At 33.6% G+C, this 24,960-nt stretch overlaps 1 protein-coding gene across 1 annotated transcript in view; it reads right to left on the minus strand.

Moving 5' to 3' along the window:
• DEPDC1B (DEP domain containing 1B) overlaps window positions 1-24,960 on the minus strand; it is a 122,445-nt gene that overhangs the window by 82,340 nt on the left and 15,145 nt on the right. The window contains exon 2 of the mRNA XM_012541050.3: window positions 15,000-15,265. Within this exon, the coding sequence (XP_012396504.1) occupies window positions 15,000-15,265 (266 nt within the window). The remainder of the gene's footprint in view (window positions 1-14,999; window positions 15,266-24,960) is intronic.

The raw sequence follows: 24,960 nt of genomic DNA on the forward strand, positions 1-24,960 counted from the left end.
CCAAATGCTTCTATCACACAGTCTACACCCACTTATTTGATTCAATCATAGTTGCCTTGCATTGCTACTTAAGTAAATTCACTTTTCTCCCTTCCCTTATAAGATTCTTTCTCAAGGAGGGCAGAGATTAAAATGTATGCTTCTTTTTGTATTTCTCTCCCGTGCTAAGTACATAAAGTTAGACATTCAATAAATATTTAAAATGAGAGGATACAGCCAATGAAGAGTTTCCAACAATCTTTGTTTGCATATGAAGAATCAAGTGACCTTCCTAATAAATGGCAGGACTGAGACTAGAAAAATCAGATCTTCATTCAACAGAATATTTTGTAGGTATTACAGTGAGCTCCCTATAAAGTCTAACCGACGGTTAAAACACAGGATGACCACTAGAGGGAGATCAGAACCTATTAATACTAGGAAAAAATGGTTTCTAAAACAAAGTCACTGCTGAAAGGACAGCAGAAAGCCAGGGTGCCTATTACAAGGCCAGGCCCGCTTCTCACAAGAAGGTAGTCCTTCTCCCTTCACCCTTCCCCATCAGTGATCACATACAAAAATGTAGTTTTCTTTTCCTTAGAGAGAACATAAAATGTTGAATTCGTCTGTTTCTTAAATTAAGAGCAAGGGTTAAAAAAAATCTTTATTCAATAAGGATAAAAGATATTAAAGCCATATTTCAGTTCTACATTATTACTAGTTATTAGAGGGGAACAGATAAAGGTACTTTCTCACCTAGAAAATTCACAGAAACTTGATTTTCATCCTCTAAGTTTCCTTGAAATCCTCCCCCCCCCCCCCCCCATCTCAAGCTTTTTAATTCATTTACTCCATCCTCCAAAGTTCCTTTGGTTATCTTCTAGTCCTTTTATCCACCCAACATTTGCCTCCAGAGGTTCTCTGCGAGAAGGAATAATATATTTGAGGATTAGTTTGCCCTGTTGTTACAGATAGTAATGGACTGCAAGGTTGGAAAAGATATTTAGGAGAAGGACCTTATTTTTTTTATTATAGCTTTTTATTTTCAAAACATATGCATGGATAATTTTTCAACATTGATCCTAGCGAAAGCTTGTGTTCCAATTTTTCCCTCCCTTCCCCTCATTCCCCCCCAGATGGCAAATAATCCAATATATGTTATACATGTTAAAATATATGTTAAATTATATATATATATATATATATATATATATTTATACAATTATCATGCTGCACAAGAAAAATCGAATAAAAAAGGAAAAACAATGAGAAAGAAAACAAAATGCAAGCAAACAAGAAAAAGAGTGAAAATGCTCTGTTGTGATCCACCTTCAGTTCCTATAGTCCTCTCTCTGAGTGCAGATTGCTCTCTTCATTACAAGATCATTGGAACTGGTCTCAATCATCTCTGTTGAAAAGAGCCACATCCATCAGAATTGATTGAGAAGGATCTTATTTAAGCAAACATGCATCTTTTTTGATACTACAGACAATAGGGAGCCAATGGAGGCTACTGAGAAAAAGGAATGAAATAGACTTTTTTTTTTAGAAATATCTGGCAACTGTAGGAAGAACTGGTCAGAGAGAAGATTTGAAAGAGAGGTCAGTTAGAAGGGCACCATGGTAACACACTTAAGAGAGTGATGAAGGCTTGAACTACAATGGTATCTGAGTCAAGAGATGAAGAAAGATATGTTATTGTGTATAGAGAAGTGACAAGATTTTGAAAGTGACTGGATGTGGAGTGAGGATAAGTGAAAGGCAAAGATAATGCTCATATTAGGAATCTAGGTGATGAGAAGGATGCTGGTGTGTTCAACAGAAAGAGGGTACCATGGGTTTGAGGGGGAAATAGTTTACTTTTGGATTTGGGGACATGAATTATTTATAGGATATTCAGTCTGATCTATTCAATAGGTAATAGATGTGCGATTATGGGAAATTCAGACTGCATTTATGGATTTGGGAGTTCTGTGTTGTAATGATCATTAAAGTTGTAAGACTTGATGAAGTTACAAAGAAAGAGAATGCCTAGGATAGTCTATATGACCTCATCTGGTCTACAATCATATAAATAGAAAGAACAAGGCATGACAGTGAATGCTGCGTAATTATAATCATCAAGCATAGCCTTAGAGAAGAGGGAAGAAAAAGCACCTCATTTCCTCCTTTGTGTGTTAAGGAGGAGAGGCTTGGCTGTGGAATATTGCATTAATTGTCAAATCTCAGACTGATTTTGCCAAATTTTTTCTTTCTCAATTTGGACAAAGGATGTCTCACTGAGTAGGGAAGTGTAGAGGTATATACAATTTGGAAGTAAAAAATTGGTAAAAAGTAAAGATGTAAATAATTTTTGAAGAGATTCCTTGTATTCGTGTCAAAAGGATGGCATTATGCTGAACTGATTAATGACAGATGTGATCTCAAATTTTCAAAAGCTACCACTGACATCTTCTGTTCCAAATATGAAATTCTACATTTTCCAAAATGTAGTAGCAACAAGACACTCAGAAATGTTTTGGGTTTTTTTTAGTTCTAACAAATAAGAGTAACCTATGAGTTACAAGACTACAAGTAACAATAAAGCAGCTATTATTGGAGGGATGGGGTGGAATTTTAATTGCATAAAAGACTTTCAAGCATCTCTGACGAAAATATTAGAGCTGAACAGAAAATCTAATAAGAAGAATCCAGAAGATTAAAAAGGTAAATTTATTTTCAACAAATGAAGGGAACTATGTGATGTTTCTATGCTAATACTCAAAACAGGTTTAGAAGAAATGAATGTCCCTTTAGAATTTTAATGTCTTGCTTTCCAACAATGAGATGATTAGGGCCCATTCCAATGATCTTGTGATGAAGAGAACAATCTACACCCAGAGAGAGAACTGTGGGTACTGAGTGTAGATCACAAAATAGCATTTCCACTCTTTTTGCTATTGTTCACTTGCATTTTGTTTTCTTTTTCATTTTTTCCCTTTTTGATCAGATTTTTCTTGTGCAGCAAGATAATTGTATAAATATGTATACATATATTGGATTTAACATATATCTTAACATGTTGCCATCTAGGGGAGGAGATGGGAGGAAGGAAGGGAAAATCTGGAATATGAGGTTTTGCAGGGGTCAATGTTAAAAAATTATCATGTATATGTTTTGAAAATAAAAGGCTTTAAAAGAAAAAAGGGAGGGAAAGGAACCCCTGTAATTTTACAAAAAAAGAATTTTAATGTCTTCAATGAGTACTGAGGGAGTTAAATAAGAAAAACAGAGGTTCTGGTAGTATATTGGTTCTGTTTTGAGAGTCTTAAAAGAGAAAAGGGAGGGTGTTAAAGAAAAAAGAGGAAGGAATTTTCTGTTTCTCACAATTGGGGTGTTTAAGCAGAAAAGTATTCAAATGGAGGAAGGAATGGGGGAATTGGCATCAGATCAATCCCACTCTTATCTGAAATAGAAAAAATGCATGCAGTGTCACATGCACATGCACACAGTTCAATGTGGAAACAGAACAAATTCAACAGGGAAATAAGTGGAAGTTGAAACAGGAAGTTAAGAGAGGATAATAAGCAAAAAACTAAAATGTAGGAAGGTTACTTATATTACCTCTCAGACAAATGGAAAACAGCTGATCTATGGCATATAAATGTAATGGAATATATTAAGTTACACAACAAGTAATAAACAAAAAGCTAATTTAAGAGAATTCTAGGTAATATGAAATGATGCAGTAAGTTATTCAGATCCAAAAGAATAAACTATACAATGACAACAACAACATAAAGAAAAGCTATGGGGCAGCTAGATGGTGCAGTGGATTGAGCACCAGTCCTGGAGTCAGGAGGATCTGAGTTCAAATTTGGATTCAAACACTTAGTAGCCATGTGAACCTGAGCAAGTCACTTAAACATTCGCCTCCAAAAAGCAAACAAACTACTTTGAAGGATTTAAGAATTCTGACCAAGATAATGAACAGTTGTGTCTCCAGAGAGGACCTTTGATGAAACAAATTCTCTATCTCCTGACAGGTGATAGACACAAAGTGCAAAAGCATAAATTTTTGAAATAGTGCTTTATGTAGAATAACTTTCTTTGACTATTTCCTTCACAAGGGTTTCATTTTCTTTCCTTTTGACTGATGGAGGAGGTTGGGGGAATGCAGATCAGGAACGGTGATGACTCCCCAAAATAGGGTAAATGTTGGTGGCGTTTTTTAATATATAGAAAATAGTAAGCAGTTCAGAAAGAAGCACAGACAAGAAGGAAAGTTTTGAAAGTAAAATGTGGAATTTACAATATGTTTTTAAGCAAGTGAAATGAAATGGAGATTTACAGTTTTACAATCTCCTTTTTGTGTTTTGATGTGTTTTCAGAAACACAGAATTTAAAAAAAAAAACTGATAATAAGAAATTGGTTTGAATGTGATCAAAGGAGATTTGAGGCAGAATGGTGAAATGTGAGATGGAAAGAACATCTGAGTTTCAGCATTTCCTCAAGAACAATAACAAATGGGTTAGCTAGATGGCATAGTGGATGGAGCACTGGCCCTGAAGTTGGGAGAATCTGAGTTCAAATCCAGCCTCAGACATTTAACATTTACTAGGTGTGTGACCCTGAAGAAGTCACTTAATCCCCATTGCCTCGCCAAAAAAAAAAAAAAAAAAAAAAGAAGATGAAGAAGAATAGCAAATGAACCAAAGTGGATGAAAAACTACCATAAAAAAATTCACTTGAAGAAAAGGAAAAGATGGGGGGGAAAACCAAAAAAATTTAAAGAAAAAAGTCAATACTACATATTATGAGATAAAATACAGCAAAGGAAAAGATACCAAAAGGGGGCGGGGGGGGGGGGGAGGGAAGTTATGAAATACCAGAAAGAGTCTAACACAACACACTAAAGCATGGATAAAACTTTAAAAAAAGTTTGGACATGGACATGGACAAACTTAAAAAAAAAATCACAAACCTTTCTGCAAACTACCAACAAAACCAATCAAAAAGAGAAGGGAACAGAAATTCCATTTTAAACATCTATAGAAAGAAATACCATGGTATGGTAAATAAAGAGCTAGCCAATGATTCAGGAAGTTCTGAATACAAATCTGGCCTCTAAAATATACTGTGAATGTCTTGCAATGGGCAAGTCATTTAATCGCTCACTGTCGCAATCAATTGTCATAATCAGGGTTTATTAACCTCGGATCCATGAACCTTTTTAGACAAACAAGACAGAGAGAGAGGGGTAACTATTTTCCTTTTTAAAATTTCTTGCATGTTATGTTATGCATTTAAAACCATTATTTTGAAAAGGTGTCCATAGGCTTTACCCAAATGCCAAAAGAGTCCAGTACACAAAGAGAGTTATAGACTTTTGCTCTAAACCTTATTAATAACCGATCAAGTGCTGACCTACATTGAAAGAGGAAGAGATAATACTCTATCCTTACGAAAAGAATTTCCTAAACATAGATGAAATCATATGTCCAGGAAAAAAAACTATATAATTTATAAAAATACCTTGAAATACACATATCAAAATAAACGCATAAATTAAGAATATGACTATAAAATGCCACTTATAGAAAATTCAAATAATTGAAGATATAGTAATTGTTTGTGGATCAGCCTGCTCACAGAAAAAAAAAAAAAAAGATGACTACCAAAGGATTGCATTATATACTAAAGAAAAATCATAATTTTTTTCTGAAATATTAATAGCTCAATAATTTCAATAATTTTTTAAAGTGACAAGAAAAGTATCAGATCTCAAACTTCAAAGTAATAATCATCAAAATTATGTGGTATTGGTTAAAAAAATTTAAGCTTAATCAATGGAATATATTAATTAAATGATCCAGAATTAAATAATAATACTGTTTGATAAAATTAAAAGATACCAAATGCTACTGGAGTTATTGTTCACTTATGTCCAATTCTTCCTGGATTTGGGGGCTTTTCTTGGCAAAGACATTAAAGTGGTTTATCATTTTCTTCCCCATTTCATTTTACACATTAAGAATTAAGGTAAACAGGGTTAAGTGACTTTTCCAAGGTCACACAGCTAGTAAATGCCTAGGCCCAGATTTTAACTCAAAAAATGTGTCTTTCTGATTCCATGCCTAGGACACTGTCCACTGTACCACTTAGATGCTCAAGTACTAGGGATATATTATTAGATTAACTATTAGATTAAAACCTGTTAAAGAAAACTTGAAAGCAAACCTATATACCATAAGCAATATAACACAATAAAATTCTTAAGGATTCATTTAAGGGGAGAACTCAGCTCAAACATTTCTCCATTTCTTCCACCTCTGTGATAAGTTTTCTTTTATATATGATCTTTCCTCATTAGAATGTAAGCCTCCTCAGAGCAGAGACCATTTTCTTCCATACCTCTATCTTCAAACCCCAGCACACAGCAGGTGCTTAATTGATGCTTACCAATTTAAAAAAATGACCTAGCTGTGAAAGATTACACTTTAAATAAATAAGAGGAAGGAAGCAGATACTTTTTGATGAGATCCTGAGTAACTGGGTATGGTCATGGGTAGCCCCACCTTGCTATGTCCAGATAGAAATCCTAATTATGTTAAAGCCTTGAGATTATATTTCCCCAATTTGTCCATGGCTCGTGCCATTTTTGCTGAACCCCTTTGGTTCAGCCCACCACAACACTATCTCATGGTGAAATTTCCCCTCCCCTCAACCCCATGCCATGTAGCATCTCTCCTCTCATTCCCTACCATACATTTATTCTCTCTTCTTCTTATAGCTAACTAACTCTTTTAGGGTGCTAAACTCCTCTTAGACTTATGCAACTAAGGACATACTCCAACTTCATGGAGTGTTCCCTTTCTTCTGGCTAATTGTGAGTTCCACTAGGGAACTTGTCTTTTTCATTAAGTGTTAACATTTCTTACTAGCTATACACTCTATATCATATTTACCACTTCTGGCATCTATTATATATCTTCATTTTATCTGTAACTTCTTCCAAATAAACCTATCTTTTGCCAAAGAAAATGGCCATCGTGAATTCTTCACATGAATGAACCCAAATATTTGGTGTCCAAAACTAAACAGAAATTGTTCTCCTAAATCACATCATTTAGATAGATATAGAAAGTTATTGACCAAACAAGGATTAGAATATTACAGGGGATAAAATGTACAATTTTGACAATAAAGAACTGAAAAGTTTTTGCATAAGCTAAAAAAAGAATTATAATTAAAAAGAAAGTTAACTCGGGGGAAAAATCTTTTGCAGCAACTTTCTATGATAAAGGTCTGGTATTTAAAATAGACAGGAAATTGATACAAATTTTTAACAAATGCTATTCCCTAGTAGCCAAATGGCTGAAATATGGGAATTGGCAATTTTCAAAAGAAATGCAAGCTCTCATGGAAAAAAAATGCTCCAAATAATTACTAATAAGAGAAATAAAAATAACTTCATTTGTGCCACAGACTGGCAAAAAGACAAAAAAGAAAGAAAGAATTGTTGGAGGAGACAAGGATACTGTTAACATAATTGATGGAGAAGTAAATTGATCCAATCCCTCTGAAAAACAATTTGGAACATACCCCTAAAGTCCCTAAGATATTCATTTCCTTTCACCTAGTGTTTAAATACCTCGCATATGGCAAAGAAATCAAAGGCAGAAGGAAAGGATTCAAATACATAAATATATTTATAGTAGGATATTTTATTGTATTAAATGACTTTGGGCACATTGAGGAATACTAGAGCAAATTAATATATTTTTTCATGCAATGTTATTTGCTCCATAAGAAAAAACAAAAGGGATGGATTCAGAAAAATTTGAAAGACCAGAATTTAATAATACAGAATGAAATGGGTGTAATTGAGAAAACAATTTATATAATGCTGTAATAATATAAAAGAAAACAATTTGTAAATATTTAACAATACTTTTTAATGCAATGACCAATGAAAATTCCAGAACACTCAGATGAACCAAGTTTCCCACCTCTTGGCAGAGAGACTTACTCAAAGAAACATAGATTTTCAGACAGGACCAAGGTCCATTTTTTTTTTCTTGACTATACTTCTCTGCTACAAAGGCAGGTTTTTATTTGGGGACAGAAAATAGCTGTACGAAGAAGAGGAGGTTGTGAGTGTGATTTTTTTTTTAAATCAACAAAAACATTTAAAAATACACAAAAAAAATACAAAGTTCAGAAAGAGACAGACCAACTGAGCAGTGCTGGTGCTATCATGTTAAATTTTAAATGTGATCAAGATTCATCATTTCATATAATCTATATTTCCTATTCTTCATATGTTGAAATATTCATGTTAGTTAATGTTCACTTAGTTCATTAAAAAAAAATGTTAAAGGCATTATAAGAAAAAATTCTGTTTAACCTATATCAGATTTATTGCTGTCTTGGGGAGAGGAAAAGGAGGATGGAAGGAGAAAAATTTGAAACACAAGGTTTTACAAAGATGAATGCTGAAAAGTATCTTCGCGTGTATTTGGAAAAAATAAAATATTATAAAAAAAACTCATAACAATAAAGGCAGAATTGAAAGTTCTAAAGAAAGACCTAATAAAGATTCAACGATATTATTCAAAGGAGTCACTTATCCAAAACTGTACCAAGAATAATAAGCCGAAACAGGTGATGCTATCTTTAAAAACAATATCCATATGGGAACATGAACACAAACACATGTGAACATAAATGAAAGTTAATATTACACAACTGTGGAGGCCGAAGTACTGAAAGAGTTGAAATGAATAACTACTAGGTATATCCAATCTTCTCTATTTACTCTGGCCAGTTAGACACCAGAACCTTGCTTTCTTCCAATTCTTCATTTCCTCCCAATTTGTCATGCTTCTCAAGATTAAAGTCAACTTAATTATTATTATTTTACTCCATTACAATAATATTTTTTTTTCTTGTGACAAAGTTTGTTGAAAACTTTCACTGGGGAAGACCAGCTGTTACAAGCTCTATCCAAGCTGAAGAGGCTATCAGAATGGGCCCAGTGACAAAACTCTACCATAGGCTTATATCATTTTATCTTACTTCACTTTATTGCAGCTGATAGATGTTAGATTTTTTTTTTATGAATTGAAGATTTGTAGCAATCTTGCATCAGGCAAGTTTATTGGCACCACTTTTCCTACATTGTGCTTACATTGTGTCTCTTGTCATATTTTGGTAAATTCTCAAAATATTTCAAACTTTTTCATTATTATTATATCTGCCATGGTGATCTGTTATAAGTTATCTTTGATGTTACTAGTCTAATTGTTCTGAGCCCCACAAAGTGAATTCATAATGCAGAGAACAGAATTGAAAAATGTGTGTTCTGACTGCTCTAGCTACCAGCTATCCCCTACCTCTCTCCCTTTTTTGAGGCCTCCCTATTCCCTCAGCCACAAAAATATTGAAATTAAGTCAAACAGTCCTACATGTCTTTTAAGTGGTCAAGTGAAAGGAGAAGTCAATCAATGAGGAAAACTTCATTACTGTCTTATTTTAAGAAATTGCCAATCATCCCAACCTTAAACAATCACTCTCCTGATTAGTCAGCAGCCATTAACATCAAGACAAGACTCTCCATCAGCAAAAACATTACAACTTGCTTAAAACTCAGATTTAATTAATATATACCATATTCTTTTAGACATAATACTATTGCCAACTTAAGGGTAAACATAGCCTTCATATTCATTAAGAAACAAAAAAAAATCTGAATGTTTTTATTACAAGATTCATTTTACTGCAGAGGTGTAGAACTCAAACCACAATTATCTCTGAGCTGTGTTTGTACCTTGTTAAAAAATGAGGTAAGTTAAGTTTAGAAAGGTTCATCATCAAGTTAGCTTATATGCATTTTGTCCACAGCACTTTCTCAAAGATCATCTAATAAGTCAAAAAAGGGTTTGCTGTAGAATTCACCCATATATAAATTTTCTCCATTTAAATCATATCTTGAGACCCATTTCTTGTATAAATTCTTGTCTGATTAAATAATATCTATTTCTGAATCTGAGGCACAGTCCTCGACCTGTTTTTTTTAATATTTCTGTATTTTTTATCCTCTATTATTTAAGTTTTATCTTTAAGGACAAGGACTAGTTAGACAACATGTACTTTTACAGATCAGAAAAAATACCCTAAAGAATTTACCACTCACTTAAAGTTATCCACCCATTAGTAGCAAATTGGGCCAGAGTAGTTTTCATGATTTTATGATAATTACTGAATATCTTGGTATTGTTTTAAAGTTTAATTATTTAAATTTCTTTAACATTACTTGGTCTTAGGAATTTTGAATAATATATATTTTGATTGCACTTATGCATTACATGGACAAAAGTTTCTGTAAGACATTTTCTCAAACTGCTGAATGGGTGGAGGTGGTCCTTTTTCTTGGATCCCTAAGCATTCATAATCAATAAAACTATTTTAGATAAAGTACATAAAATATTGGAAACAGAAGAAAAGCAAAAATGAGGGGCTGAAACAGATGATGCTGTCCTTAAAGTCTTAACAGTTGAATTGAGAGATGAGGACAAACTCATAACCACATGGCAAATGAAAGCTAATATTGCACAACTGTGGAAGAGTTGCTTTAAATCTCCATGAAACTTTTTTTTTTATGGGATACACATCAAAATGGCATCAAAACTTCACTCTTTGCATGAAATTAAGGCTAGAATTACAAATGCAATCCTTTCAGTCACTGAGCAGCAGCTGATGAAATATTTTACAAAAACTACAAAGTAAGAAAATCAACTAGAGTAATATATACCAAAAACACGGCGGTTATGTTGACTTTTAATAAGAAGCATATCAATATTATAATAATTTTAATCACTAACCTTTTAAATTTTGTTTTTATCATTTCTATTTCTAATGCTGTTGTATCTTTGTTGTTCAGTCATTTTCATTCATATCTGACTCTGTGACCCTATTTTAGATTTTCTGGGAGAAGATACTAGAGTGGTTTGCCATTTCCCTCCTCCAGCTCATTTTACACATGAGAAAACCAAGACAGTCAGGGTTAAATAACTTGCCCAGGTCACACAGCTTATCCGAAGTCAGATTTGAACTCAGAAAGATGAGTTTTTCTGATTCCAGGTTTTGCATTCTGTCCATTATGTCACATCACTACCCATTCTCCTACATGTTGTTGCAATGCTAAATCTTTGATCCTATATTAAGTAAAAGAATGTCTCCCAAAGTCAGAGTTCAGATGAACTTAACAGGTTTTTCCTGCCCACGATACATGTCTCCAATTATAGCTTCTCTATGAGCAACAAGAAGAAGCTGGTATTAAATTGCCCATATCATTGATTATTTCCATTTTCCCCTGTCTGTAGGATCTAAAATACAGCCCTTTCATAGACACATTCATGCATTTTCTTCACTCTTCTAATGCTTACCCTTTCTTTCCTTTAAATTTGTGTACAATGTGTTCCAAAAATCTTAGCACAGTTTCAAGCTACCAAACCATAAAAGTGCAGTAGGACTTTTTGGACACCCTGTATGTCGTTCCACCTGCTTCCCAGTCTCATTACTCTACAAACAGTCAAGAATGCAGGGGGAAAGTGAAGAGGACTGAAGGGGAAAAGACTCCATTTTCCTTCATTTATTTAGCACCTGCTAATGTTCATATTATAAAAGTGACCACATAATTTGTCTAATTTGCATCAAGACAGGAGACTGTGAAAACAGGGTAAGGGCAGATTTCTATTGTCAGGGAAAAATAGGAACAAATGAAATATTGGCAAAATTCCTGGATATGGGTCCTGTATTTTTCACAAGACCAAATTAACCACCAGCTAAGATCAGAGCTCTGTATCACTCAAAGGGACTCAGCACAACCCTCCTCTCCTGATCTAGTCTATTCTCTTTCTTTTTCAGATTCTAAGAAGGCTGTACTATAAGCAAAAAAAAAAGTTGGATCATTTGTTTTCTCTGCAGAAAAAACAGTGCATTTCAAGAATGCTGCAGAGGGGAGGAATAAAAGGTCAAGAATCTCAAGGGAAATCATGAAAAAGGATAGGAATAAAGACGGGGAGAGGAAAGGCAGCAGTACCAGATTTTAAACTGTACTACAAAACAGTTATCATCAAAACCAATAGATTCTAGTTTAAGAAATAGAAAAGTTGATCAATGGTCCAGTTAATATAAAGAAAATTCAGGAATCCTTGAATATAAAAGCATTGTATTCATTAAATCCAAAGATACCAAGTAGAGCCAAGAATGTTTCCCTGTTTAACAAAATCCTATAAGAAAACTGGAAAACAGCAAGAAAGAAATTAGATTTATATTAACATATTAATAATACTTTATACTATATATTACAATACATGTGGTATATAATATATAGGATATAGGACGCATTGCTTAAATATCTTTTTTTTTTTTAATTTGGAAAGGGAGATAGGTGTTTTACAACTACACCATAAGAAAAAAACTTTATCTAAAAAGGAACACAAGTTATCATAAAGGATAAGGTGAGCAATTTCAACTACATAAAACTGAAGAGCTTTTGCACAAGAAAACAAATGTGATTAGAAAGGAAAAAACTGGGGGGAAAATCTTCATGGCAAAATTCTCTAACAAATATCTAATACCCAAGATTTGTAAAAAGTTGTTCTAAACATAAATATATATATATATATATATATATATATATAAAACCTATTTCCCAAAAGATAAGTAGTCAAAGGATAGAAATAGGAAAAGTAGTCAAAAGATAGGAATAGGAATAGCTAGTTCTCAAAATCAGAAATACAGATTACTAACAACCATGAGAAAAAATATCCCAAATAACTAATAAATCCAGAAATGAAAATAGGAACTCTGAGTACAGAGCAAAAGAACTAATAGGTACAGTTATTTTTACAAATGTTTAACAATTGACTCTTTTATATGTATGCATAGATCTACACCCACGTGAGTACCAACAATAACTTTTAAGTTTAATTTGTGTTATAAGCCTTTCCTCCAAATAATAACTCAAATTCTAATTTGTAATATTTGCCAGTTTCTGGGATGTAAATGCTCACAATGAAATTTTAACAACCAGCTTTAGTAAGTCCATACAAGCTGGCCCCAGGACACTACCACATGAAATTTATATCAACATTTTTTGGTAGTAGCAAAGACCTGGAAACAAAATGGGTGCCAAATAATTAGGGAACAACTGGCCAAATCACAGTATATGAGTGTGAGTCATTGTGGCATAGTGGAAAGAATGCTGGATTTGAAGTCAGACATCCCAAGGTCAAATTCCAGCTCTCCCATCTATTACCTGAATGACTTTGGTTAAGTCACAAAGGTCTTTGGATCTCAGTTTTCTCATATTTAAATGAGGGGATTAGACTATATGTATGAAATCTAAAAGTTCCTTCCATGACTGACATATATACTTTCAGATATGGTCAATATGTTGATTTCTTTTGCTGAACTACACTATTCCAAGGGAGAATTACTGAAGGTGGAAAGAGAAGTAGGAGGGATATGATGTAGAGGGAAATGAAACAAAAGCAAAAAAAAAAAATTTTTTTAAAGTGAAGGGGATGGGGCAGCTAGGTGGTGCAGTGGGTAGAGCACCAGCCCTGAATCCAGGAGGATCTGAGTTCAAATCTAGTCTCAGACATTTAACACTTCCTAGCTATGTGACCCTGGACAAGTCACTTAATCCCAATTGCCTCAGCAAAAAAAAAAAAAAGTGAAGGGCACACAGAGAAGTTTCAAATCTTATTTGCTATATATAATAAGTAAAATTACATATTTTTTAAAACTACCTAAAAGCAGTTGTTTTTAATAAAATTATTTTTCATATTTTTTGTATATGCAATGTTTATGTATATTATTGATGATTAAATCCACATGAAAAAGAAAATGTAATTGTATGTAATATATATGGTATAGTGGATAGAACACTGAGCTTGGAGCCAGAAAGACTGGAATTCAAAACCTACTTCATATACTGACCAGCTGTGGGACCCTGAGCAAGTCATTTAACCCATGTGCCTTAGTTTCCTCATCTATAGCTCTTACCTCCCAGAATTTCTGGGAGGATCAAACGAAATAATAAAAGTATTTAGAACAGTGCCTATCACATTTTAAGAGTTATATAAATGTTAGTTACTATAAATTTATGGCAATGTTTATATATATAGATATAGATATAGGTATATATAAATATAGTAATAAGTATATAAAGATATATTTATATTGTCACAGATATAGATATAAGTTTATATAAATATGTAAATATAGGTATATAAAGATATATAGGATACATACACATATATAATACATACACAAATCATGCACACAAAATATTCATATAATCAAATTATGAACACACATACACACAAATTTTAATATTATATATTGCATAGATTATATATGTACACACCAAACAGGTATATTTCTTTAAAACAAACTATACCTAACAGCAGTTCACAATTTCTAATAAAATCCTCTTTCTTGTTGTTCTTTGTAAGTGCAAAGTTTGTGTTTATTAATGATTAAGTTTATATAAAAAAAGAAAATGCAATTTCTTTTAAAAAAGAATGTAATACAATAATATAAAAGAGGGACCCAGAAAGACTACAGTAAAACCGCTATTGTAATTACTATAGAATTTACTCCACCCTCAAATAAAACCATGCAGTCAAAGAAAAGAGTAGGCAAAGAAAGATGAACATTCTTATTTCGGAAATTATAATAGAATGTAAGCTTCTCAAATCTATTTCATTTTTCCCTTTGTATTCTCAAGTTTTTAGTTTAGTTCCTGGTATATAAATAGATAAATGAATAGTAGATAAGTAAATAAATAGTTAGATGGTTAGATAGATAGATACACAGATAAGTAGAGAGACAGGCAGGCAGGAAGACAGGTAAACAAGTAGGTGTTCAGTTCATTCCCATCTCCCAATTTCTACCAGGTTCTCATCACACATTTCTGGGGGATGGGCAGACACAAAATTGGGCTTGAGAGGAAACAAAGTACCTGTAAAGATGTCGGTTGTCCTCAAAATCTTCCTGACCCCACCTTCCCTTGATGTCTTCAATAACATGGTTCTTCAGGAACTTTTTTAGCAGCTGTACCGTTTGTTTGCGAGTCACTTCTGGACCAAAGTTCTGGTTATGCCTAAGTAGATTATGTAGCCAATTCACAGCTTCTGTGGCTGTAAAACAATGTTCATAACTTTTGAAATGACTTCGATGTTTCCGTAATGGCATCTTAGCACGAAAAAGCTCAATTGTTTCATTCCACTGTAGAGAGACACAGAAAGAAACAGACATTAGTGATCTATATTATTTTTTCCTTAACATTTACTGTCTTCCTTATATTCAAAATAAGAATTGTGTACTTTAAAAGAATTAGTTGATGAGATACCTAGCAAACTAAAAAAAGATGGGGAAAGTCAATATGGGAGGGGCTAGACAAAGACAGACATGATACCATATTGTATTTGGAATCAGAGGTTGTGAGTCAAAATGCTGGTTCTTCCATTTATTACTGTTATGACCTGAACTTGGTCACTTAATTTCTCTGAGACTTAATTTCCTAATTTGTAAATTGAGAGAGTTGGACTATATAACCTGCAACTTCCTTTCCATCTTTAAATCTATGATCCTATGATCTGTTGATGGAATCAACGATTCTGGAGAATAGTATGGAATTATGTCAAGAAAGTGACTAGAGGAAGTAGAGATGCTGGAGTAGTAAGCAAGACAACAACCTAACTACTACCCACTTCCCTCCACAAAGATCCTGAAAAAAAAAGTACCAGACAAAGTCCTGATTGGTAAATTCAAGAACAAAAAATCAATAAGTCATTTTCCAGACCAGATCAGCACAGGGAGACAAAGAAGCACAGGGCCAATGGGGTTAGGTGGGGGCTATTCTGGAGTGTGCCATGAGAAGCATTCAAATACAACAACCAAAAGGTCATAGAACAAGAAGAGATATTAGACCTACACATAGGAGCCCAATCTTAGGCTCAATAAAATAATATGTGCCATATATGGGCCAGAACTTGAAATAAGGCACTAAGTGGAATTGAGGAGACAATGGTTAAATCTGGCTTATTACTGATTTAATCCTACAACAAATAATGGTTTCCTAGTGATATAATGATTGGTGTATACTCAGTTTGGGACATATAAGGAGGAGCTGTCAAGGCCAGAAAGGAGAAGCCCACTAGAAACTCTTGGAGCCTCAGCCAGGATTCATTGGAGGAGATTCAGAAACCAGAGAGAGCAGCTTAAGCTCTCGGAACCAAGACTACAGAAGGCTTTTAAGAAAAACTAGCAAGCCCCAAGTGAAGGAGATAAGACTTTGAAGGAGACAATAAAGGATTTGGACTTTAATCCCTGGCTGCAACTGAAAGGAAGACTTCCCCCAGAAGTCCCCTAAGAAACCTGCTCCCAGAGAACATTATATTATAGAGAAGAATATTATAGTGCCACATGGCAGTTCTGTTACTGCCATTCAGGATCACAGATCTACAGTGGACTAATGGAGAGATCTTGTGCCTAGTAATGGCTTTCCAGGGTAAGGAGTGGTCACAAACTCTAGGCTGAGAATTAAGTAGAAGCAAGTTCAAAAGTTAACATCAATTATATGATTCTGACTTTAGGTATAAAGCAGGATCTCAGTTCCAGGTCCCAGCCCATTATGAAGCCTACAGGCTTATAACCCCAACAAAACAGAGTAAACCTATAGAAGAAAAAAAGTACCTTTAATGAAATGGAGAACTTCCAATCTTTCCTAATGAAAAAAACAAAACTATATAGACACTCAAATACAAACACAGAAATCAAGAGAAATATTAAAATGGTAAACATAGGCTGGCAATCTTAAGGGACTAAAATAGATTATATGTTTACTTCAACATATAGGAATATGGTACATGTATCACTCAGAACCTGATCATCATCAGGAGTCATAAAGGCATCTTAATTAGACAGAAGTCCAGAGAGTGGTTCTGTTATGTTGATGACCCTAAAATAAGAATGGAAAAGGGAGAAGAGGATTAAGCCTCTAAACTGGTTTTGAAGTCAAAGAATCCACAAATATTTGGAGTACAATGCATTTCTAAAAGAAGATACCTTGGAAGAACATCAGAATAGGTCTGTTTCAATCGGACAGGGGGACACAGTCTGCCAAACCCAGACCACAGCATAAGGAGACAGGGAGCAAGAAGCTGGAGTGAAGAGTCAGAGCGCTGTAGCTTCCACGCACCTAGAAATCTTCTGTGACCTGGTTACAAGCAGGAGGTTTGGCAAATTTGCCTTTTATAAAAGACAAATTATAAACCACTGAGCCCTGGAAGAATGCCGAACCTAGCCACCATTACCCAGCACTGGAAATCAATCAGCAGAACTGCCCCAGGACAAATTAAAGCAGCTGTCACTCCTTTGCATTGAACAGACCTTAAGCTTTATTAAAAAAAAAAAAAAAAAAATGAATAAAAACCAAAAAAGAATTCTCAGCACAGACAGCTTTTATGGAGAGAAGAACAGACCTCAGATCCTGAGGTTCCTAAAGGCAAAGTAACTCCAGAAGCCCCAAAGCGAGATGGGAGCTGGTCCCCATTTCACAAGACTTTCTTCAAAGATTGTAAAAAGGATTCTTAAAAAAGAATTAGAAGAAAAATGGGGAAAGGAAATGAGATCATTGCAAGAAGGTATGGGAAAAAGAATGCAATGGACAAAAAAATTAAAAGGCCAATTGCAAAAGGAGCTTAAAAAGGTAACTGAAGAAAATAATACACTAAAAATTAGAACTGAACAAATGGAAGTGAATGACTCCAAGACTTCAAGAATCAGTCAAACAAAAACAAACCAAAAAAAAAAAAAATGGAAAAATAGAAGAACATATGAAATATCTCCTAGGAAAAACAATTGACATGGAAAATAGATCTAGGAGAGAAAATTTAAGAATTATTGGGCTTCCTGAAAGCCATGATGAAAAAAAGAACCTAGTCATTATCTTACAGCAAATTGTAAAAGAAAACTGCTCTGATATTTTAGAATCAGAAAGTAAAATAGCCAATGAAACAATTCATTGATCACCTCCTGAAAAAGACCTCAAAATTAAATCCCCAAGCAATATCCTGGTTAAATTTCAGAACTACCATACCAAGGAAAACGTTGCAAGCAGCCAGAAAGAAATAATTTAAATATCCAGAGGCCACAATTAGGATTACCTAAAACCTAGTAGCTTTGGCCTCAAAGGATCAAAGGGCCTGAAATCTGGTATTCTGAAAAGCAAAGGAACTGGGATTAAAGCCAAGAATAAACTATCCAATTAAAATGAACGTTATCTGTCAGGAAAGAAGATGGACATTCAATGATATAGGTGAATTTCACTTACTTCTAATGAAAAGAATTGAACAAAAAATTTGATTTCCAAACACAGAGCTCAAAAGAAGCACAAAAAAGTAAAAAAGAAAGAACTCTTGAGAACCATATTTCTATTATGAGTATACTTAGAGAATGCAGGTATAATTTAATTTTATTATGATAATATAAAAAAGAAACTAAAGGTGGAAAGGGGATCATACTATAAGAAGAGGAAAAAGGAGGTAAAATAAGGGAAATTACATCTCACGAAAAGGCAAAGAAAACCTATTATAATTGAGGAAACGAAGGGAGGGGGATGAGAATTGTGTGAATCTTACTCTCATCAGATTTGGCTCTAAGAGATAATATCAGCCATATTTGATATCACAAACTTGTCTCATAAGGAAATAGGAAGGAAAAGGGGAAATGTAAGGAAAAGACTAATAAAAGGGAAAACAGAAGAATTAGGGGAAAGGTGTAAAAAAAGGGGGAGGACTGCTTGAGGGAGGTGGTCATCAAAAGCAAAAGACTAGGGAGAAGGGAAGAGGAATAGGAAAGAGAAAAGCATAATCTAGGGTAAATAAGATGGCAGAAAATACAAAAATTAGTTATTTTAATTGTGAATGTGAATGGGATGAACTCCACCATAAAACAGAAGTGGATAGCAGACTGGATTAAAAGCTAGAATCCTACAATATGTTGTTTACAAGAAACACATTTAAAGCATAGTAATACTTACAGAGTGAAGGTAAAAGGACTGAAGTAGAATATGTTACATTTCAAGTGAAGGGGAAAAAAAGCAGGCTTTTACTTGATCTCAGATCAAGTAAAAGCAAAGATAGATCTGATTAAAAGAGATAATGAAGGAAATTATATCTTACTAAACAATGATATATCATTGACATAGATAATGAAGCAATATAAATATATATATATATATATATATATATATATATATATATATATATATATATATACCAAGTGGTATAGCATAAAAATTCCTAGAGGAGAAGTTAAGAGAGATGCAAGAATTTTTGATTTCCTTCACAAGCTAATTGTAAAATATTTCAGAGTCTGATTCTTTTTTTGAAAATAACGGTTTGTCATTATATTTTGTGTATCTTTTATATTTTAAAATTTCATCTATGGTCATCCTGCCATCTGGGGGGGGGGGAAGGGTGAAAAAATTGGAACAAGAGGTTTGGAATTGTTAATGTAAAGTTACCCATGCATATAACCTGTAAATAAAAGGCTATTAAATAAATTAAAAAAATAAAACTATGATATCTAAAAAAAAAAAAAAAAAAAAGAGATGCAAGAAGAAATAGACAGCAAAACTATACTAATAAGGGATCTTAATCTTGCTCTCTCAGAATTAGATAAATCGAACCACAAAATAAATAAGAAAGAAGTTAAGGAAGTAAACAAAATGTTAAAAAAAAAAAAAAAAGTTAGATGTGATAGAGCTTTGGAGAAATTTGGAAAGAAAGGGTTTACTTTTTCCTGGTTTACTTTTCCCAAAAAATGAATTTCATAGCAAAACAAAAACACTTTTTCCATACAAATAAAGTCAAATCTAAACAGTTGGAAAAATATCAAGTGGTCTTAGATAGATCAAGCAAATATAATAAAAATGGCAATACTACCTAAACTAATCTTTTCTATTTAGTCTATTCTAACTAATCTATTTATTTAGTGCTATACCAATCAAATTCCCAAGAAACTATTTTACTGACCTAGGAAAAATAATAACAAAATCCATTTGGAAGAACGAAAGTTAAGAATTTCAAGGGAATTCATTTTAAAAAAAGGGAGAGGGGCAAAAGAAATGGCCACTACCCAGATCTAAAACTTATTTTAAAGCAATATAAAATTTGGTATGCTAAAACAGAGTATTCATCAGTGGAATAGGTTAAGTTCTGGACAAATAGTCAAACTAGTAATTAATTTTCCCCAAAAATCCCGTTTTGGGATAAAAATTCCAAATTTGCAAAACTCTGGAAAATTGAAAGTAGTATGAAACCCCACCAACACTTATACCAAATAGGTAAAATAGGTTCAAACTAACATAAAAAATTTATAAACAAATGAAAAAACATAGGATAGTTTACCTCTCAGACCTAGAAAAAATTTTGGCCAAAAAGAACTAGAATCATTATTGTTAAAATAAATTTTGATTATATTAAGTTAAAAGTTTTATACAAACAAGACTAATGTAAACAAGATTAGAAGGGAAGCAATAAACTAGGAAAACATTTTTACATTAAAAGGTTCTGATAAAGGCCTCATTTCTAAAATATATAGAGAATTAACTCAAATTTATAAGAATTCAAACCATTCTCTAACTGATAGTCAAGAATATGAAGAAATTGAAACTATTTCTAGCCATATGAAAAGATGATCCAAATCATTATTGATCAGAGAAATGAAAATTAAGACAACTCTGAGATACCACTACACACCTGTCAGATTGGCTAAGATGACAGAATAAGATAATGATGAATGTTGGAGGGGATGTGGGAAAACTGGGACACTGATACATTGTTGTTGGAACTGTTAATAGATCCAACCATTTTGGAGAGCAATTTGGAACTATGCTCAAAAAGTTATCAAACTGTGCATACCATTTGATCCAGCAATGTTTCTACTGGTTTTATATCCCAAAGAGATCTTAAAGGAGGGAAAGGGACCCACATATGCAAAAATGTTTGTGGCAGCCCTTTTTGTAGTGGCTAGAAACTGAAAACTGAATGGATGCCCATCAATTGGAGAATGGCTGAATAAATTATGGTATGTGAATGTTATGGAATATTATTGTTCTATAAGAAAAGATCAACAGGATGATTTCAGAGCAGCTTGGAAAGACTTACATGAACTGATGCTAAGTGAAATGAGCAGAACCAGAAGATTATTATATACTTCAATAACAATCCTATATAATGATCAATTCTGATGGATATGGCTCTCTTTAACAATGAGATGATTCAAACCAGTTCTAATTGTTCAGTCATGAAGAAAGCCATATACATCCAGAGAGAGGCCGGTGGGAACTGAATGTGGACCACAACATAGCATTTTCATGCTTTCGGTTGATGTTTGCTTGCATTTTGTTTTCCTTCTCAGGTTTTTTTTTTCTTGATCCAATTTTTCTTGTGCAACAAGATATCTATATAAATATGTATACATATATTGGCTTTAACATGTTTAACATGTATTGGACTACCTACCATCTAGGGGAAGGGGTAAGGGGAAGGAGAGAAAAATTTTGAAAAGCAAGTTTTGCAAGGATTGATATTGAAAAATTACCCATACATATGTTTTGTAAATAAAAAGCTTTAATAAAAATAAAACTCATCCTTGCTCCCTCCTATCTTTCCACCCCCAAATTGAAAAATAAAAGCAAAACTCTTTGTACAAACATGTATAGTTAAGCAAAACAAATTTCTCACATTGACCATGTCCAAAAACAGTCTCAATCTGTATTCTGTCACCTATCAGGAGTCAAGTAGCATGTTTCATGATGAGACTTCTAGAATCATAGCTGTCATTCAATTGATCAGTTCTCTTTCCTCCTCAATTGCACATTTCACTCCATCATCTGTTGCCATATTCTCTTCCTTTGCCCCAGTCAAGAAGAAAGAACTGGCCATACTCCTTTCCAATATCAACCTCATTAACCTGGGGAATGAAGGTAGAAGAATAATAGCCCTAAACTTTAGAAAGATCAGTCATTTTGGCATCTGAGTGGAGGATGAAGTAGAATGGAAACTTCAGGCTGAAATCAACCAGAAGACTACATGATAGTCCAAGTAATGCAACGAAAAACTCAAGGAGGATGGTGTCTGCATAGGGGAGAGAATGGAATGCAAACAAGAGATGTTATAAAGATAAAAATTACAAGATTCAACAGTGGAGTGGAAATGTAGAATGTGATGTTTAAACCTGACATCAAAGTTATGAGTCTAAATAACTGAGTGGATGATGCTGTCCTCTGCATTAAGAGGGAAGTTCAGAAGAAGGAAAGGATTGGGAAAAAATATAATGTTTTGAATATACTGAGTTTGAAATGCTTATGCAACATCCAGTATGAGATGTCCAAGACAGATGGAGATGGATAACTATAGAGCAAGCAAGATTAGGGCTAGCTATATAGATCTGGTGATCATCTGATCAGAGATGCTCAATGAACCCCTGGAAACTGATGGGATTACTAAGTGAGAGAGCAGAATAAAAAGTAAAAGGGTCTCAAGACACAGCTATAGGGGACACTCAGAGCTAGTAGACTTGACATGGATGAAGATCCAGCTAAGCCACCAACTAGTGACTACAGAAGTGAAGCCAAAGAAGAAGAGAACCAAAAACTAGAAAGGAAAATATATTTAGAAGATGATTGATAGTGTCAAATGCAGCAGAAGGGACAAGACAGATTAAGATTGAAAAAAGGCTATAATACTCTTTGGCAATTAAGATGCTATTGATAAATGTGGAGAGAGCATCTAACCTTCCTTTACAATTGTCCAACTAATAATCTTAAAGTACATTTCAGGATGTCATGCTTCTGATCAGAAAATGACAGAAGCTCTTCATTTCTTTTGGGGTAAATATATATAATCCTTTGGCATTTAAAGTATCTTTTTAAACAGATTACACAATATTCCCTTCACTTCAACCAAACTAGCCTATAAGATGGTCCCTATGTATGACCTTTTATTTTCCTCACCATGCCTTTGTATAAACTGGAATATTCTCCCTCCTCATGTTCACTTCTTAAAATCCCTTCAAGGGTCAGCTCAAGGGCTACCCCTTCAAGAGGCCTTTTCTAATTTCCTAAATCATTAGTGACTCCATCCCTTTGCATATATATATATATATATATATATATATATATATATATATCCTATATTGACATATCTGTGAACATGAAGTATCTTCCAGTACAAATAAAGTATTTTGGGTTCAAGAGTATTTTCAAACTTCACTGATGGTTTCTCACTATATCAATCACAACAATAAATCAAATGTTTATTAATTGTTTATTATGTTACATTCAAGAGTTCCAGGTCTGATTTTACCAGAACTTCCAATGTGGTACCTAGTAATATAAATGGTATAATGATTATTTTAATTTTACTCATCTGGGAAATCAATCTGTTATGAAGTATTCATGAAGTATCTACTATGTGCCTGGCACTGTCCTAAGTGCTGAAGATACAAATATGAAAAGTTACTCAAAAAGTATAAGAATGATACTACATGAGAGCCAGAACCGAAGAAATTATCATTTGGAAAGGAGATTAGATTCATTATTCTTGACTCTAAAAGAACAATGGGTAAAAATTACAAGGAAGCAGATTTGGCTTGAAGTGAAGAAAAATTCCTTAACAATTAGAGCCAGAAATGGGATAATTCCCTTCACCGAAGGTCCTCCAATAAAATCTGGGTACAGGTACATTGGGTATGTTAAAGAGGGTATACTTGTTGGATGTAGGCACTTAGTGATGTCTAAGATCTCTTACAACAGACATACTGGAACTTCCTGATCCCTACTGACCCCATACTTTCTCCCTAAATGAAAATGTTGTCTTTCTCCTCAAGTTTTCCTAGAGTATCTTCTTTGCATCTCACTTTTGCCTCTTTTAGATGCTTAAAATTACAGGATAGACACTTACTAATGTTTAAATAAATTATAAAATATGAGGAGGAAATGTTCATAACAAAACAATGGGGGAAGCTTTTGGTCTCTATAATCAGTTAATCTTATTCTTTTTAAGATCTCAGCTCGTGACTAACTTAAGAACTAAGAGTACCCTAGACAGTCAGATTAATTTAATATTATGGGCCAATCAACAGATTATCATAACTATTATTGAAATATTTTCTTGACATATTTGCAGAACATGATTTCAGTTTCCTTCCTTTTTGGAGCAGTAAATATAAATGGTGATTCTGTCATTTTTTCAGTAATGTCTAACTCTTCATGACATCACTTGGAGATTTCTTGGCAAAGATATTAGAGTAGTTTGCTGTTTCCTTCTGCAGTGGATTGAGGCAAATAGAAATTAAGTGACTTGTTTAGTTTAAGCCTGAGGCATTTTGAACTCAGGTTAACTCCAGGTCTAGTACTCTCTCCATTGCGCCATCTAGCTTGCTTCATGTGGCACACAGAAAATACTTTATAAATGCATTATACCTCTATTTTGTTTCCATGCTTAATATTAAAATAATTACATTTAAATTATTCTTACACACTAATGATTTTATTTGGAACATAGTTTTAATGCATTTGAAGCTATTTTTAAACAATAACTTTAAATGTGGCCCCCAAAAACTACATTGACATATTTCTAAGCATCAGAGTAAGCAATGGGAGTCAGAGGAGAATAATCAATCACCCCAAGGTAAATTCTTAATAATCCTGCTCTCACAGCTTGGGGGTGGGGTGGGGGGCATCAAAGTCTACTCCCTAGATTTAGATAGTAGTGAATCCCCTCCTTCCAACTCTAAATCTATAATTATATGAAACTTTCCCATGTGGTTTCTGTCTAGCTTTTGAGAAAAGCCACTTAGAAGTCCTTAGCCTGAAACAAAAGATTGAGACATTAAGATACAGATTTTCC

This window comes from Sarcophilus harrisii, chromosome 1 (assembly GCF_902635505.1).
Source record: "Sarcophilus harrisii chromosome 1, mSarHar1.11, whole genome shotgun sequence".
NCBI lineage: Eukaryota > Metazoa > Chordata > Mammalia > Dasyuromorphia > Dasyuridae > Sarcophilus > Sarcophilus harrisii.